The following is an 18,278-nucleotide window of genomic DNA, read 5'->3' as shown; positions in this document are numbered from 1 at the left end:
AAAACCAAGGACAGAAAACCAGGTGTAGCATTTTCAATGTCATCTAGAGTTCAGGACTTTCTCAGTGAGAGTGGTTTAGTGCTGAGGTCCCTTTAGCAGACCTGAATCCCAAGACCTCTTATCTGCATGTCCACCATGGCCACCTTTGTGCATCTGCTGTGGAACAAGAGGGGTGAGGCTTGCCCCTATGCAGCATCCAGCTTTTAGGGATTTCGGCTGCAGAAGAGGCAATAATAGAGGCCCCAGTTATGGAAATGCTGCAGTGCTGAATTTACAACAACAACCAAAGTAACAACAAAAGGCCTCTAATCCTCTGGGATGCTTATAAGCAGTAGTGTTCTCAATACAGGCCACTTGTGGGCTAACTCACAGTACACATTACTTTGAATTTCTTTATTGGACAGTCTGGCTTGTCTTTTTGTCTATTCTCTCAAACCTGCAGTGCTGTGGGATGTTGTAAACACAGCTTTTATGAAACAGACCCACTGGGTTATTGTTAATCAACAAGCAATCCTGATTGGGGCCGTTCATTTTCTGCTCAGCCAGTCTTTCATGCATCTGATCTGGGCCCAGTCTACCCTCTGGTATCAGTGAGAGGCCCCCTATTGGTCCCCTAGGGGTTGTACTATTCAGATGAAAATAATCAGTTTAGTTTACTTCCAGAATACTGAGATGACTTTCACTCTAAAATATCGTCACTCCAGAGCCCCATTGTTTTCTGTCTCCTTCAGGCTTTTGGGTCAGAGAGGGACGTTGCCAGCTGTTGGTGGTTACATCCCATCGACACATTTTCTAGCTCAGCTACTTGAAACTTTTCAAAGAACTGCTCTTTGCTACAATAAGCCAAGTTGGTGCTGAGGTTGGGGACGTGTATGGTGTTCCAGATTGATGTAGTGGTCTGTGAAGTTCCCCAAGAGCATTGGGAGATCAGCTGGTGATGCTTGTTCCAGAGACCTCCTCTGTGCCAAGGCCATGCTAGGACCAGGATCAGAAGAAGCGTGGCCCAGCTGGGAAAACACAGCATGAGCCTGCAAAGCAGCTCTAATAGGAAGAGACCCCAGTCACACAGGGTGATCTCAGGGCCTGTTAATTGTCATGGCTCTAGGGAGAGTACAGCAGTGAAGACAGCCCAGGGCATTTTCTCTCCTCTCTGCAAAGGAGACCTCTCAGCAGTGCTCTGAGCTGGCAAGAGAGAAGGGAAGCCTGCATTTTGGAAGGACGGGTCTGTGCGTGCAGAATGTAATCGGAAGATCTTTCTGAATTCCTGCACGCCTGGCTCCTATTTATGCATCCCAGTTGCCTGCTTGGTATGTCATTGGTGGTGCTGTGCTGTGACTCCCACTCTGCTCTACACCCCAGTGCCCCATCTGTCCTTTGTTGCCACACTCCGACATGGCCCATTGTTGCCCATCTCACACTTAGGTGATTAGTTTCCCTTTGACAAAGGTATTCATTTGAACTGGTCCCTCCTGTTCTCTCTGCTTCCCATGACTTGTTAAAAGCAGAGAGGTTTCGTATCAGTCTCTGTGGCCAGTGCCCTTGACGACTGTGTTGACCATTGCACTGTACTTTCTGCTCGAGAACACATTTGTCTCCCTTGATGATGAGGAATTGCTCTAGGCAGCTCCTTCCTGGAAATGTCCCTCCACTGCTGTTTTCTTACATAAATTCAACTACTATTGAACAGTTAATATTTACCAAAGGGAAATGGTAGCTCATATGCTTTGTTATTCAACAAAGCGTTGGAACTGGGCATCAGTAGTTTTTTTATTGCTTATGCAAGACATTTGACCTTCTGTCACATTGACTTGCCTTTTGTGCAGTCTTGATAACCATAGAAGAGACCTGTGAGGTACCCTTTGGATGAGCTGTACTTCCTCCAGCAAAGTCCTTCCAAGCTTCTTAGAGAAAGTCCCCATGCTGTATATTTGTAAATAAAGGATTCCAGAGGTTACTGCTGCTTTAGGTGGCAGAAAACACCACTTGGGCAAACCTTCTGAAAATCCCATGAGGTGTTGGGACTGTTTGCCTCTCAGAAAGTGATTTGTCTGATAACAGAGGGACAGCTGTCGGCGGGTTATGGGTCAACATAGAGATAATCACCAAGTGGGAATGTCCTACTCTGAGGACGGATTCCAACAGCTGCTCTGATTAGAATTATGTCTGAGAAGGTTGCCAGAAACAAATAAAAAAGCTATGTTTCTTGCTACCAGTGAAAGAAACTCTACATGCTATAGTATTAAATCTGTTCATATCAGGCCAAAACATAATGGATGGGTTCCTTTCCAATGTAAAAAATTTTAGTCAAGGAAGGGAGATAAATTTCATGTCACAGGGTCTTGGGATTTTATGAATCACTCTCCAATGTCATTCCTTAATTATATTTTACTCTAGCCACTCAGACTTCCCTCTGTTCTTTTAAACTGTTGGCTCATATTTCTGTGGCCATAATTGAATAGTACGATGATGTAATGTGACGATGATGATGATGATAATGATGATGGTGATTTGAGAACCATCTGGTTATTTTTCTATCTGTTGGTTTTGTTTTGTAGCGGTGTCCTTGGCTCTTGCTCTGAATGGAGTCTGCACAAACACTATTAAGTTAATAGTGGGAAGGTAAGTTCTGGAAAAAAACAAATGGTGGCTTAGACTCTCAAGGTCCTCTGTGGATTAGCATTTGAGCTTTGGCTTATGGCACATTTCTGTTGCCCCCCCTGGAAAACGATTTCTGTTCTCCATTTATCTTGGCTTCTCCCCCGACTACTCCAAAAGTGAGCTAGTTTCCACAGAGATGAACAGTCAGAAGACCTGAAATTGAGGCCTAACTTTGGCTGTTGGCCTTGGACAGGTTAGCTCCCCTCTCAGAAGCTCAGCATTTACTGATCATCTACCTGGTGGAGGGTGCTGGCCGGGCACCACGGGGGTAGAAGGTGGATACAAATTGGGTAGTGCATGACCTGGGGCTGTGCTCTTCTCCCAACTTTCTGCATTAAGAGTTGCTGTGGGGCCCTAATAAAATGCTGGTTCAGTAAGTGAATAACCACACTTAGAGAAACACTAGCCGAGTAGGGGAGAGAGAGAATACACCAGAAGTTCTGATAGATTACTGGTACGGAATATTGACATAGATTTTGACAGATTATGATTGGGCCTAGATCCCAGAGTTAGGAAGACCAGGGAGTCACCGTGACCCAGGATGTGCAGAAAGGAGGCCCTGTGTTAACAGCACTACCAAAGCCTTGTCCATGGCTGGCCTTCAACAAATATTAGTTGAGTTAGTAGGAAGTGATTGGCCATCACCCATCTATATGAGACTCCTCCCCTGAGGGAGGCAGAAAACCATGGGGTGAAGTGTGTTGGTGCAGGAATCTAATTACTGGGGCTTAGGCTTGCCTTTGCCACTTACTGGTTGTGTGTGACCTTGGGCTGGAGTGCCATCTTTCTAGACCTTCATTTTTGCACCTGCAAGATGAAGGCAGTCCCAGGGTTGGCATAAGAATCACATAACATGATGCACGTGCAGTGCTTGGCACTGTGCATGGTACCGGTAAGGGCTCAGTAAGTGCTAGCTGTGCCTGGAGCAGGGGGCTTGACCTCAGGGTCAGCTTCTGCCCACTTCCTGTGAGGTCAGAGAGGCCAGCCTTGGTGGCCATGCCCTCTGCATCATAGAGCTAAGCTGTCAGGTCCTCCAGTGAGGTTAGGTGAGGCTAGGAGAGACCTGCTATTGGAGGAGGGGTGGTTTGCCATCCAAATTCAAGATCCAGGGAAGAACATGTAGAACATAACATGTCCAGGAGAAGCCTGGACTCTGGGGTTCTGGAAGCAGCCTCTGAATGGGAGCTGTCAGTGGAGGCAGGAACTACCATCTACTCTGCTGGCCCTGTGCTTAGCTGTTTCCTATCAGCATCTCATCTAGCCCTCATGGCCTCCCCTTTGGGCGGGTATTTATCTCCCCCTTTTACAGATGTGGAAACCGAGGCTGGGGGGGAAGCTACATGACCTTCCCCAGGTCAGAAAACCAGTAAGTGGCAAGTGCCCAAGACCACCACGTCTGGAGTGGTCACTGGGGGGCATCAGTGTTACTGGCAGGAGGAGGAGTTGGGGACAGCAGGGAATGGTGGGGGTCAGCTTGGGGTCCATTTGTGATGGCAGCATTTTATATTGAAAATGTCCATGGTGTCTTTTGTAGACCTCGCCCCGATTTCTTTTACCGCTGCTTTCCAGATGGAGTGATGAACTCAGAAATGCACTGCACGGGTGACCCCGATCTGGTGTCCGAGGGCCGCAAAAGCTTCCCCAGCATCCATTCCTCCTGTAAGTCCGGTGGCTGGGACTCTCTTTAATTCCCGGTCATGTTTCCTGACCATTTTCCTTGGGAGTTTCAGTGGAGAAGAAAGTGCTGGGACGTGAATGTTGAGCACAGTTCATTCTGCTTCCCTGTACACTTAGAAACAAGAATTTGACAGGAAGTAATAAACCTGCTCTAGACAAGGCTCTAGAGTTTACAAGACATCGTATATGTTGCTTCTGTGAGCTCAGCAGAGCATGACATGTGACACTTTACCCTTCGGATTCAGGATTCAGTACGATTCAGGAGCTTGACTGTGCAAGGGAATTTACCATGTTCCCTGGGACCATATGCTTTCAGCTCTGTGTTCTCTCTAGTTTATTTCTTTAGTGGAGGCATCGTGTGTGTACCAATATATGGCATATATATGTACACACACGCACGCACACAAGTGCCTCAATATATAGTCTGGTTATAGATATGCAGGCTGGGACCAGCCTTAAAGTCAAGACTAAGTAATATGAATCAGGTGCAAGGTGGTGTAGTGGAGAGGACACAAGTCTTTGTAGCGTGACAAACCCTAGCTCTGCCAGGTATTAGCTCTGCGACTTACCTGCTCTTGCCTCAATTCCTGCTGTGTAAAATGGGAATGATGGCACCTCCGTTATTAGGTGGAGTGAGGGTTAAAATAAATAATGATGATCACTGACATTTGTGGAGCGCTGCCATGACAACATGGGTAGGGGCATTATTTTATTTAATTCCCTCAATGTAGATGTGAAGTACTTAGTATGGTGCTTTAAATCAATAGTACTCATCCATATTATTGTCTGTAACCAGAGTTGAGGTTCCAGAGTATCCTGGATCATTCCGGCAATGTTTATTGAATGACCAAGGTGCCAAGCACCAAGCTAGGTGTTGGGGACACAAAGATAAATAAAACACAGCTTGTGTCCTGGGAAGCCTAGAGACAGTAGTACACTGTGTATTTAGGTTGGTGATACTGGGATCATTGGGAAACTGGCCACAGGCGACCACTTGGGAGGGGCTGCCCTTATGACCCAAAGTCATTGATTTCTCACAGGTCTGATGTTATTGGCCATTGGTGGGCCTGTTTCCTTGATCTTTTCTGTTTTTTTCTAAGTATGTAAGACATTTCCTGATAGCGGCTAAATCAAGGAGTAACTGGATGCCTTTTCCTGCAGTGTTAGTTGGATATTTGCTCAGAGTCCTTAGAGACTGGAGCCCTGTCAACAAGATATTGGGGTGCCAGTCGCTCTAAGTGAATTACCTTTAATCTGTACAATGGCCTCGCCAGGTTGGGTTATCCCCATTTTGCACATGAGGACAGTGAAGCTCAGACAAACTCAGTATCTCATCCAAGGACACTTAGTTGACCTTCATGCCAGCCTCTAACTCGATAGTGTCTCAGGCCTTGCAGTGATTAAATTCGGTGAAGTATCCCATGTGTATTTAAATAAGTAACTCCTATTCTTGTTTGGCTTGTTGGAGACTATAGCTCGTTGAATCATGTTCCCCCACAAGATATGTCCAAGTCCTAGCCTATGGAACCTGTGAACATGATCTTATTTGGAAAATCATCTTTGCAGATGTCATTAAATTAAGGATCTTGAGAGGAGATCATCCTGGATGTAAGGTGGCCCTAAATCCAATGACAGATGTCCCCAGTAGAGAAAGACCTAGGAATATGTGAGACGCGGAGACACAGGTGAGAAGGCCATGCAAAGATGAGGGTAAAGATCAGAGTGGTGTCACCACAGGCCAAGGAATACCTGGAGCTCCCAGATGCTGGAAGGGGCAAGGAAGGATCCTGCCCACACCTTGATTTCAGACTTCTGGGCTCCCGAATAGGGGGCTGTTGTTCTCAGCCTCCCCAGGCTGGTGGTCTTTGGTCACGGCCACCCTGGGAAAAGGATACAGAGGCTTAGACCAAACACATCCACTTGCTAGTGGAAAGGCTTTGACTTTAGAGTCTTGGGGGAGATTGAGAGGAGAAGATGCTTACTGACTATGCTTCGTCAGGATGTCCATCGAGGTTGATACGGCAAGGGGCCCCGCGGTGCATGAAGGTGGAGGACCTAGGGTTCCCCGAGGCCACTTGAGGCCAAACATCGGTCTGGAAGCACTTCTCCTCTGAGGTTGTTTGTGCTCTTGGAAGTCTCATTTTGGGTGAGCGTCTGTTTTAGGGGAGTCGTAGGTGCCAGCTGGAGGAACACCTGCTGCCCTGAGTTCTATCTCCTCGTGGTCCGGTGTTCCCTTGCCACCACTGTTTTGAGGTCCCCGGAAAGGTGTGCACCTGGGGTTGGCTCCCACATACTCTCCACCTCTGTCCTCCTAGGGTCCCTCAAGTGCTCCATTGTTTTCAGGAATGCTCTGTCCTCCCAAAGACTCGGTGCTGGACTTAAGGGGCTTCCAAAGCTAAAAGCAGAAAGAATGAAGCCCCTAACCTTGGCTTTCAGGTAGTTCACTGAAGTGTGTCCACACCACTTAGTATCCAGTGTTGCATTTGACCTGGGGAAGGACATAGCTGCCGTGTGAGTAACTGAGCCCAGAAGCCTGCTTGGCCCTAGAGAGTAGAGGCCAGGCCCCACAGAAGTATTCCTTTGAGAAGTGCACATTCCCTATCAGACGCATTTTCTGACAGGGCTGCCACCAGCTGCCCTGTCAAGTGCATGGCTGATGTCCCATCTGTGCTAGATGAGCTTTTTTGACAGGGGCTATTACTATCTTTTGCTTAAGACACTACTTAAAATGTTACAGATTTCTACTACTTGGCCTACCCAGCCCCTAGGCTTTGATGATAGTATTTTTATCTGTTCTCTTTCTTTGCTGTGACAGGTCAGTGATTGCCTTACAGGGAGCCGCCATATCCACTTAGAAAAACCATCAGTGCTGTGCTTTGGATTTCTTACTGTGGCTAACAGGAAGTGGTTGGCATGACTCCTGGCTCTCGGAGGAGGTACTGGACCTCAGAGGGATGATCTTAGTGGAACCCCAGTGTGGTACACACACTCCTCCTCCCTTCAGTGAAATCAGCTTTGTAGGCTGCACTGGAGTGAGTGGACACAGGTGTTCTGGACCACGAGATCTCCTAAGATGAATTCCTCACACTAGGCAATCACGGCTTTGCTTCTGCTCCGTTTATAATCAGTGACTGGAAGGTTGGTTTTCTTTGAACATAAGAACAAACATTGGTTTATTTTGGAAACGAAAGATCCTGTGCTTGGGAAGCAGTCAAACAGGACTTAACTGAAGTGCTCAGGCGGCATACGGTTGGCCAAGGGCATGTCCCACAGCAGCCATCTTATGGGACTTGCTTGGTAAGGGGGCCCAAGCCTCCCTTGTGGGAAAAACAGAGATTACATTTTCAAAGAGTGAGTAGTTTCCTCCAGAGTTACCAGAAACTTGAATTTATTTTTTTAAAAGATTTATCCATTTATTTTAGAGAGAGTGCACACACGTATACACACGTGTGCAAATAGAAGTGCAGACGGAGGAGAGAGAATCCACAAGCAGACGTCCCCGCTGAGTGGGGAGCCCAACCCAGGGCTCAATCCCATGACCCTGAGATCATGACCTGAGCTGAAACCAACAGCTGCTTAACTGCCTGCCACCTAGGCACCCCCAGAAACTTGATATCTAAAGCAAAGGAAGGCAATATAGCTTTAAAGCAGGGATATTCTGAAAAGGAATTGTCTTTCATTGTAGTCTCGGCTTTCGGTTGGGTACTTTTTCACATTCTAGAAAAAGAATAGCTTTCAGAGAGAAAAATAGGGAAAAAAATACCTAAATTATTAATGCCAAGTCAAGCTATTAAGGAACTTCTTCCTTGTGAAAATGATGAGAATGCATAACGTGATATTGTTGTTCAGGGATCACCAAACAACAGCCCGTGGGCTAAATCGATGCCTACTTGTTTTTGTAAATAAAGTTTTATTGGAACACTGAGATGCCCATTTGTTTATGTATTGCCTATGGAGGCTTTGCATTCTAATGGCAGAGTTGTGTAGTTCCAAGGGAGACATGACCCACAAAACTGAAAACATGTTCCTTATGCTCCAAGTAAATAGTATTGGTTTATGTATACAATGGAATATTACTCAGTAATTAGAAACGACAAATACCCACCATTTGCTTCAACGTGGATGGAACTGGAGGGTATTATGCTGAGTGAAATAAGTCAATCGGAGAAGGACAAACAGTGTATGTTCTCATTCATTTGGGGAATATAAAAAATAGTGAAAGGGAATATAAAGGAAGGGAAAAGAAATGTTGGGAAATATCAGGAAGGGAGACAGAACATAAAGACTCCTAACTCGGGGAAACGAACTAGGGGTGGTGGAAGGGGAGGAGGGCGGGTGTTGGAGGGGAATGGGTGACGGGCACTGAGGCGGACACTTGACGGGATGAGCACTGGGTGTTTTTCTGTATGTTGGTAAATTGAACACCAATAAAAATTAATTAAAAAAAAAAAAAGAAAAGCATTACCATGACGGTTGGGGTTGGGAAGGGATAAATAGGCAGAGCACAGAGGATTTTTAGGGCAGTGAAACTACTCTGTATGATACTAGAATGGTGGATATGTTATTATATATTTGTTGGAACCTATGAATGCGCAGCAGCGAGATGACCCCTAACACAACCTATGGACTTTGAGTGATGATGATGTGTCAGTGTAAGTCAATCAATTCCAACAGATAATGGAGGATGTTGATAATGAGGGAGGCTGTGCATGTGTGGGGGCAGGAGGCTTGTGGGAAGTCTCTGTACCTCTCTACCTTCCTTCCTTTCTAATTTTTTATTTTCAAAAACATTTTTATTTAAATTCAATTTAGTTAACAGGTAGTGTATTAGTAGTTTCAGGGGTAGAATTTAGTGATTCATCAGTTACGTATAACACCCAGTGCTCATTATATCAAGTGTCCTCCTAATGCCCATGCCCCCACCTACTTCCCCTCCAGCAACTCTAAGTTTGTTTCCTGTAGTTAAGAGTTTCTTATGGTTTGCCTCCTTCTCTGTTTTTTTTTTAATCTTATTTTTTCCTTCCCTTCCCCTATGTTTATCTGTTTTGTTTCTTAAATTCCACATATGAGTGAAATAATATGGTTTTGTTTTCCTCTGACTTATTTTGCTTAGCATAATACCCTCTGGTTCCATCCACATCATTGCAAATGGCAAGATTTCATTCTTTTTTTTTTTTTAAAAAGATTTTATTTATTTATTCATGAGAGACACACAGAGAGAGAGGCAGAGACATAGGCAGAGGGAGAAGCACGCTCCATGCAGGGAGCCTGATGTGGGACTTGATCCCGGGACTCCAGGATCACGCCCTGAGCCGAAGGCAGACGCTTAACCGCTGAGCCACCCAGGCATCCCTTTCATTCTTTTTGATGGCCTAGTAATAGACCATCGTGTGTGTATATGTGTGATATATAAATAAATAAGCAAATAATAAATTCTCACATCTGCTTTATCTATTCATCTGTCAATGGACAGGACATCTGAGCTCTTTCCATAGTTTGGCTATTATGGACATTGCTACTATAAACATTAGGGTGCATGTGCCCCCTTTGAATCACTATTTTTGTGTCCTTTGGATAAATACCTAGTATATAGTTGCTGGATTGTAGGGTAGTTCTATTTTTAACTTTTTGAGAAACCTCCATACTGTTTTCCAGAGTGTACCCGTTTGCCTTTCCACCAACAGTGTAAAAGGGTTCCCCTTTCTCTGCATCCTTGCCAACAGCTCGTTTCCTGAGTTGTTCGTTTTAGCTATTTCAGCCAGTGTGAGGTAGTATCTCATTATAGTCTTTGTATTTCTCTGATGCCCAGTAATGTTGAGCATTTTTTCATTTGTCTGTTAGCTATTTGTATTTCTTCTTTGAAGAAATGTCTGTTCATGTCTTCTGCCCATTTCTTGATTGGATTTTTATTTTGGGGGTGTTGAATTTGATGAATTCTTTATAGATTTCGGATATAGCCTTTTATCTGATAAGACATTTATAAATATCTTCTCCCATTCCGTAGGTTGCCTTTTAGTTTTGTTGACTATTTCCTTTGCTGTGCAAAAGATTTTTCTATCCTGATGAAGTCCCAATAGTTTATTTTTGCTTTTGTTTCCCTTGCCTTTGGAGACGTGTCTAGCAAGTTGCTGCAGCTGAGGTCAAAGAGGTTGCTGCCTGTGTTCTTCTCTAGCATTTTGATGGAGTACTGTCTCACATTTAGGTCTTTCATCCATTTTGAGTTTATTTTTGTGTGTGATCTAAGAAAGTGGTCCAGTTTCATTCTTCTGCATGTGGCTGTCCAATTTTCCCAATACCATTTGTTGAAGCGACTGTCTTTTTTTTTCATTGTATATTCTTTCCTGTTTTGTCAAAGATTAGTTGATCATGGAGTTGAGGGTCTATTTCTGGGTTCTCTATTCTTTTCCATTGGTCTATTTGTCTGTTTTTGTGCCAGTACCATACTGTCTTATGATTATAGTTTTGCGATACAGCTTGAAGTCCAAAATTATGATGCCTCCAGCTTTGGTTTCCTTTTTCAACATTCCTTTGGCTATTTGGTGTTTTTTCTGGTTCCATACAAATTTTAGGATTCATTATTCCAGCTCTGTGAAAAAAATGTTGATGGATTTATTTATTTATTTATTTATTTATTTATTTATTTATTTATTTTTCATGAGAGGCAGAGAGGCAGAGACACAGGCAGAGGGAGAAGCAGGCTCCATGCAGGGAACCTGATGTGGGACTCGATCCCGGGTTTCCAGGATCACGCCCTGGGCTGAAGGATCATGCCCTGGGCTAAACCACCGAGCCATCCGGGCTGGCCTGTTGATGATATTTTGATAGGGATTGCATTGAATGTGCTGATTGCTTTGGGTAGCAAAGACATTTTAACAATACTTGGACCTTCTTAATTTTGCTGTGAACCTAAAATGCTCTAAAACATTTAAGACTGAGGGAAAAAAGCATTACTAAAGCAAGACCAGTGCACACAAATGTTTCACTTTTAAACAACCCCATTATATTATTTTTATTTTTTTCAATATTTTATTTATTTATTAGAGAGCAAGAACAGGGGAGGGATAAGCAGATTCCCAACTGAGCGGGGAGCTCGACACAGGGCTGACCAGAGCCAAAAGCAGATGCTTAACTGATGGAGCCACCCAGATGACTCTTATATTTTAAAAAGGGGTCACTTATAGGATAATCAATGCTTGTGGGATACATTCTTTAAATGGCAGACATGATTTTAAGAGGTGTATCTGGCTAATGATGATTTCACAGATTTTTCTTGAGTACTTACTGTTTTGTAGGTACTGGCTTGATACTCGGGGTGAGTACAGGATGGTCAGACATGGCCATGGCCTCTTTAGAGCAAGGATGAATCCCAGGTGCATTACCACAGTGCTCTGGAATTGGGGACTAGGGATTCCAGGCAGGGAACAGGAAAAGCTCTGGGAGGAAAAGCTCTTTCTCCTATCATTTCCCAGGAGAGGACGTATGAGCTACACATTTTAAGATATTTATGCTTGAAGTGTCTTTTTTTTTTTTTTTTGCCTCTTTAGCTGGGTTCAGAATTGTAGGTAGAAACATCACTTCTGTGCAAGATACTAGAGAAGCCTTATAGCATTCCTTTCCTTGGTTTTATTTTTCCTTCTCTTTCTAGAACCTCTTAGAATCCTTTCTCCAGCTATGGCCATCTGAAGTTTCATGATGATATGCCTCACTGGGATTCTTATTTTAGGTGAAAGCATTAAAGCTAACCAGACAGAGCTCGTTCATTAAGCTACACTGAAGGATGAATGGGGAGGGAGCTGGGGTTTCACTGGATGACCCCGAGTGTAAGCATCTGGCCCTTACTTTTTGAGGCTACTCTGCTCCCCAGAGGAGGTGCCCCAGGCTGTTGCCAGGTGTACCGGAGCCTGGCATCCCAGAAGCCAGGCTGAGGGGCCAGGCTTCTTACAGGGCACCAGACAGACTTACCCTCGACCCTTACTTCTCAGTCTGGTTGTTCAGCTCTGTTCTCTACTTGCCTGCTGTTCCTAAATGCAGAGGCCCAAATAGTTCAGCCTTCCACCTTCTTCAAGAGTCAGGGAGGTAGGTGGTGGTTTCCTTCCTGGTTGGTAGGATGAGGTGGAGGGTTTAACCGCTCGTCATAAGGACTTTCCACCTGTTCCTCATTTCCCATCCCTGCCTTCCCCTTGCCTCTCATGGTACGTGGGCCCCCCTCCAGCTCAGAGCTTTGCAGGCCCTTGCTGGTGGATAAGTGACTTCTTATCAGCACCACCCTCTGCAGGTGTAGACTTGCCTTTCCTGGCTCTGGGAAGTGTCTGCTCTTCCGCCTGCTTTCTTTGGCATATGTTGCAGTGTGGACTTGTGCTTCTAGCCCCATTTAAGATAGGATGTGTGTTCCTGTTTGCATCAGTCACGGTTCTCTAGAGAAAATGGAACCAGCTCTGTGTGTGTGTGTGTATGCACGCACCCATGTGTGTTTGTGGTGTATGTGTGTAGAGGGGCAGAGAAGGACAGGAAGGAAGAGGGAGCAGTTATTTGAAGAAATGTGTTCTCATGGCTGTGGGGCTGACAAGTCTGCAATTTGTAGGGTCAGCCCACAGTCTGGAAGCTCAGGTAACAGATGATGTTGTTGTCTTGAGTTTGCAATGGGCAGAGCAAGCGGGCAGGCTGGAGAGTCAGGTAGGATTTCCACGTTGCAGTCTTGAGGTAGAATTTTATTTGGGAAACCTCAGTCTTTGCTCTTAAAGGCTTCTTCTGGTTGAGCAAGGCCCAGGCACGCTGGGGAGGGTGAGCTCCTTAAAGCCAACTGATTGTAAATGTTCACCACATTTAAAGACACTTTTGGGGGATCCCTGGGTGGCTCGGCGGTTTGGCGCCTGCCTTTGGCCCAGGGCATGATCCTGGAGTCCCGGGATCGGGTCCTGCATCAGGCTCCTTGCATGGAGCCTGCTTCTCCCTCTGCCTGTGTCTCTGCTTCTCTCTCTGACTCTCATGAATACATAAATAAAATCTTATAAAAAAAAAAAAACACTTTCGCAGCAACATCAAGACTGATGTTGACAGAACAGCTGGGCACCATGGCCTATCCACGATGACACATAAAATTAGCTGCCACCCTGTTGTTCTTTCCTTCTGCTATCATTTTAAAATCAACAGCACCATCGAAATGCTCTCATCCCTTAGTTACAGAGATGCCACATGCCAGAAGGTTCTCGGTCAGCCTCGGTGTTCACTCTGATACAGAGTCCTCGAATGTGGAGTGCACCCACTAAAGCGTCTCTGTAGGCTGCACGTCTGGGACTGTGCTTTCACTGAACATATCTAAATGCATTTTAACTGTGGATTGAGAAGTGATCAAAGGATAGCGTGTATGCTAACTGGCCAGGTGTGACTCCATCAAGCATGAATATTCAGTATCATAAACCAGCTGGTTCTTCTAGTGTTAGGCCAGCTTTTGCATAAAAAAAAAACAGGAAAAAGAAAACAGGAAATTGTAAGATTCATCTCTTCTGCATCATTGAGTTAAGTGGGATTGCTATCCAGGGGTTTTGCCGGATGGGTTTTGGTAAATGAGAAACTTGAAAAATGCCACCTTCTTCTTCATTTAAAACTGCTATAAAGTGGCATGGCTGCCCCTAGGTCATTGGTTGGGCCAGGACAAACAGGTGGGCCATTTGTCTGAGGTCAGCTCAGTTTGTGTGGGTTCTGTTAGAACTTAAAGGGAAGCTTCTAGTCTCCCCACCCTGTCGAGGGACAGCGTCAGATTCAGCAAGAACCCCTCATAGTTTTTTTGTTTTTTTTTTCCTTAAATTTGTATCATCCTACATTTCAGGCTTCAAAGACAATTTCAGAGGTTCTGGGAAGCAGCTTTGCTGCTTTTGCCACATCTTTTTCAAGCAAAGGAAGACTCCCCAGCACACCAGAAAGCCTTTCTCTGGGGATACCAAATGGAGAGAGGGCATGATTCCATCAAGTAAAATCCTAGGCCTCTTTGTAGGAGGGTATTTCTTAGTCTCTTTCATTATCACCCCTGCTCCCTCCTCCTTGTTTTAGACCTTTCCCTCCCTAATTTCTCCTTTCTGCTGTGAAATTTTAATTCCACCAAATATACTATATATCTGTGTATGCACCATGGCCCTTTGCAGGGCCTCAAGGAATGCTAACACCTGAACCAGTTTTCATCCCCTTGAGGGAGTGGTGTCCTGGTTGAGGATGCACTTTTGGGGTGGTAGTTCTCAACTGGACAGTTCTGCCCACCGGGGGATATTTAGCAATGTCTGTAGAAAGTCGTGGTTGTCACAAGTCGGTGGGTGGACTACTAGCATCAAGGACACAGAGGCCACCGTTGCTGCTAAATGTCCTGCAGCTCACAGGACAGCCCCACAATGGAGTTAGCTCGCCCCAAATGTCAGTGGTGTCCAGCCTGGGAAACCCTAGTCTAGGGTGATTAGGTAAATATGTGGAGGAAGTCAATCACTCACATGTTAAATTCATCCACTCTCCATGTTCCTGGCCCGACAGAGTAGGAGAGGTTGGAAATATGGGCACTGTTTAATTAATTCAAAATACTCTCCCTCAGAAATTCAACCCACTATTTGATTTCTGTGGGGGAAAAAAAAAGATCGAGGTAAGAGTAAAGGAGCCTAATGCCTTTTGCTTTCTTTTTTAACCTTTTATCATAAAAATTTTCAGACATAGAACTGAAAACAAATCTAAATACCCATGACTGGCTATAACATCCTGCCCTTCCTGCTTCCTGTTTTTTTTTTTTTTCTGCCCATCTCCTACCATGTGCAGTACTGATGATACTTTATACAAAATTATTTTAGTATTTTTTAAAAGATTTTACTTATTTATCCATGAGAGACACAGAGACAGAGACAGAGGCAGAAACATAGGCAGAGGGAGAAGCAGGATCCCTGTGGGGAGCCTGATGCGGGACCCGATCCCTGGACCCTGGGATCACAACCTGAGCCAAAGGCAGACACTCAACCACTGAGCCACCCAGGCATCCCGATAGATTGTATTTTTAAGGAATTTATACTTTTCTTCTAGGTTGTTTGATGTGTTAGGATAAAGTTGTTTGTAATATTCTGCTCTTGAAAAAAAAATACTCTGCTCTTGACATTTTTGGTGTCTGTAAGAGCAGTACTGACAACCCTCTTCCTTTTCTGTTATTGTAATTTTTATTTTCTCTACTTTTTTCTTGATTAATTGTACTTAGGGTTTATTAATTTTACTGATCTTTCCTAAAAACCCACTTTTGTGTTTATTTTCTCTAGTTTTGTCTCTTTTCTACATCATTGATTTTGGCTCTTGTTTGCATTATTTCCTTATTTTCGGTTTTTGTTTAATTTGCTCATAATTTTCTAGTTTCCTAAGTTGGAAATTTAAATCAGAGTTTTTTTTTAAGACCTCTTCCTTTCTAATGTAAGCATTTAGAGATACAGATTTCCCTTAAGCCCTGCCTTAGCAGTACCCCACAAAATTTGTCGTATTGTAGTTTTTATTGCTATCATGTTCAAAATAGTTTTCTAACTTATTGTTTCTTCTTTGATCTTTGATTCTGTCTTTGATCTTCTCATGTAGAAGTGAGTTTTTCACTTTTCTAGCTATCTTGTTTCAAATCTTTAACTTTGTTTTTTTATGAACAGAAAAAGTTATGTTCAGTATTTTGAAATTTATTGATATTTGTTTTATTCCTTACTGAATATTTTCTCTCAGTGGACTCTCCAAGCCCACCTGAAAATATATTTATACACTTGTTGGGTGTGGCGTTCTGTAAGTGTCCATTAAGTTACCATGGTGTCATTCAGAAATTTCTGATCCTTGCTTTTATTCTGTTTGTCTCAGTGTTCGGTTAATTACTAAGAGTAGGGTGTGATGGTCTTCAACTAGAACTGTAGACTCAGCTGTTTCTCCTTTTAGTTTTACTGGGTTTTGCTTCATATATTTTAGAGCTGTTTTATAGGCATATATATATATATATTTATGATTGTTGTATATTCTTGCTATTTTGATTTTTTTACCATTAGTAAATGTCCTCTGTTCCTCATCTAACCGCTTCTCATATCATGCAATGACTTCTTGTGAGTACTTGGGTCCATCAATTGTGAAAAAAAATTTATAATAGAGATCTTATTCTTAGCCATCAGTGATGGAATGAAGTTGAGTTAGGAATTGTTCAATAGGCACTTATTCGTGTGGGCTCCTTTTATCTTTATATCAAACCATTGACTCTTAACACAGTCTTCCAAATATGGGCCCAAAGATCATTTAAGATGGTAGATGTGTTCCAAAAATAGAAATCGAAATGATCACATATCCTCTGTAATGGACATCTTTTGGGATATGTGTGTATGGATGGAAAGAGACAAAGAGAAAGAGAAAGAAACAAAAAAGGAAGGAAATCAATCAACCAATCAGTCATGAGCCAACACTGTTCTGCAATCTCCTTCTCTGGAAATTGTCCCAGTCCTGTGTGGGTACCCATCCTCAGAGGGGGCCCTGCCATAGAAACAATACATTTTGTGTTCAGAACCACCAGCCTTTTACTTTTGTGTCTTCTCAGATTCATATCTAGCATACATATCCTTAACACCAGTGTGTTTTCTTTTCCCTTTTGGGTAGAACTCATAAAAGTACATAACTTATTCCCATGAGATTCTCCACAACAAACTTTTCATTCCAGACTTGCTTCCTATGTCTCCTGGTGGGTCTGGGGGCTGCCTCTCCTATCTCTGTTGGCATCTACTAGGGAAATGCAGTCATTTGGATGTTAGCTGGAGTCAACTTAATTAGGAAGTTAAGTCTGCTGAAGGAAAATGAAACAGATCATTTTTACAGCCAAGTCTGTGCAGTCACTGGATGATTCAAACCAGCAGTTTCTTGCTCCCATCAGTCTGGAGTCTGCTAATTAGTGCAAAATAGCACCTTCCTTCTATGACAGTAGTAGTGGATTCAGCTCTGGGGAATCTAGAAGCAGAAAAAGCATCTCAAGCTTTTGAAGAGTAGGACATTCTAGAATGGTGATGTCAGGACACTCCACAGCTTAAAACTTTTCAGTGGCTTCCTGTGGAAAGGATAATCCAGTCCCAGATGTTGCTCTGGCCCCTATGCCTCTTCAACCTCATGTCCTGCACCCCCACCATACCTTACTTCCTGCATTCCAGGCACTCTGTCCTTTTGATGACAAGCAAACAGTTATCATTTATTGAAGATGGAAAATGTGTCAGAGTCTACGTTAACAGCTTTAAAGGACTTATCCCAATGAATCCCCACAACATACCTGTGAGGTCAGTATTCTTATTAGTCCTCTTGTCCAAATGAGGAAACCGAGGCAGAGGAGGATAATGATTGGCCCCCACACCACACAGCCAGCATGTCACAGAGGTGACATTTATACCCAGAGTATCTGACTTCAGAGCCTGACTTATTTTTTAAAGATTTATTTATTTATTTGAGAGAGAGTGGGTGCACGTGTGAGAATGGAGGGAGGGACAAATGGAAAGAGAATCTCAAGCAGACTCCCCACTGAGCTGCGAGCCTTACACAGGGCTTGATCTCATGACTCTGAGATCGTGACCCGATCCAAAATCAAGAGTTGAATACTCAACCAACTGAGCCACTCAGGCACCCCCAGAGCCCAACTTTTGATAGCTCCCTCAACATGAGACATTCCTTCCTTTTTTGACATTTGTACTTGCCCTGCTCTCACTTCTCAAATGCTGTCAGAAGCCTGCCCACATTCCTCCAGCACTCATTGTATCATGCATACCAATCCAGTTTCCAGCTACTGGCCCCTACTTCTCTCTGACCACAGAAGACTGGGTGTGCAGAGAATGAAGGCATTCTCATCCTCTGGAGCAGCCCGCAGCTGCTGACTAACAACTGGTATATAAATATTCCAGCTCCCTTGCACCTTAGGTAGAATGGGTCTGAAGGGTGTA

At 44.0% G+C, this 18,278-nt stretch overlaps 1 protein-coding gene across 2 annotated transcripts in view; it reads left to right on the top strand.

Annotated features, from left to right (window-relative positions):
* PLPP4 (phospholipid phosphatase 4) overlaps positions 1 to 18,278 on the top strand; it is a 119,183-nt gene that overhangs the window by 55,332 nt on the left and 45,573 nt on the right. For both annotated transcript variants that reach the window (XM_041744799.1, XM_041744801.1), the window contains exons 4-5: positions 2,556 to 2,619; positions 4,193 to 4,317. In XM_041744799.1, the coding sequence (XP_041600733.1) occupies positions 2,556 to 2,619; positions 4,193 to 4,317 (189 nt within the window). The remainder of the gene's footprint in view (positions 1 to 2,555; positions 2,620 to 4,192; positions 4,318 to 18,278) is intronic.

The sequence above is a fragment of the Vulpes lagopus genome, chromosome 2, assembly GCF_018345385.1.
Source record: "Vulpes lagopus strain Blue_001 chromosome 2, ASM1834538v1, whole genome shotgun sequence".
NCBI lineage: Eukaryota > Metazoa > Chordata > Mammalia > Carnivora > Canidae > Vulpes > Vulpes lagopus.
The sequence above is the reverse complement of the archived record's forward strand: the minus strand, read 5'-3'. Positions and strand labels throughout refer to the sequence as shown.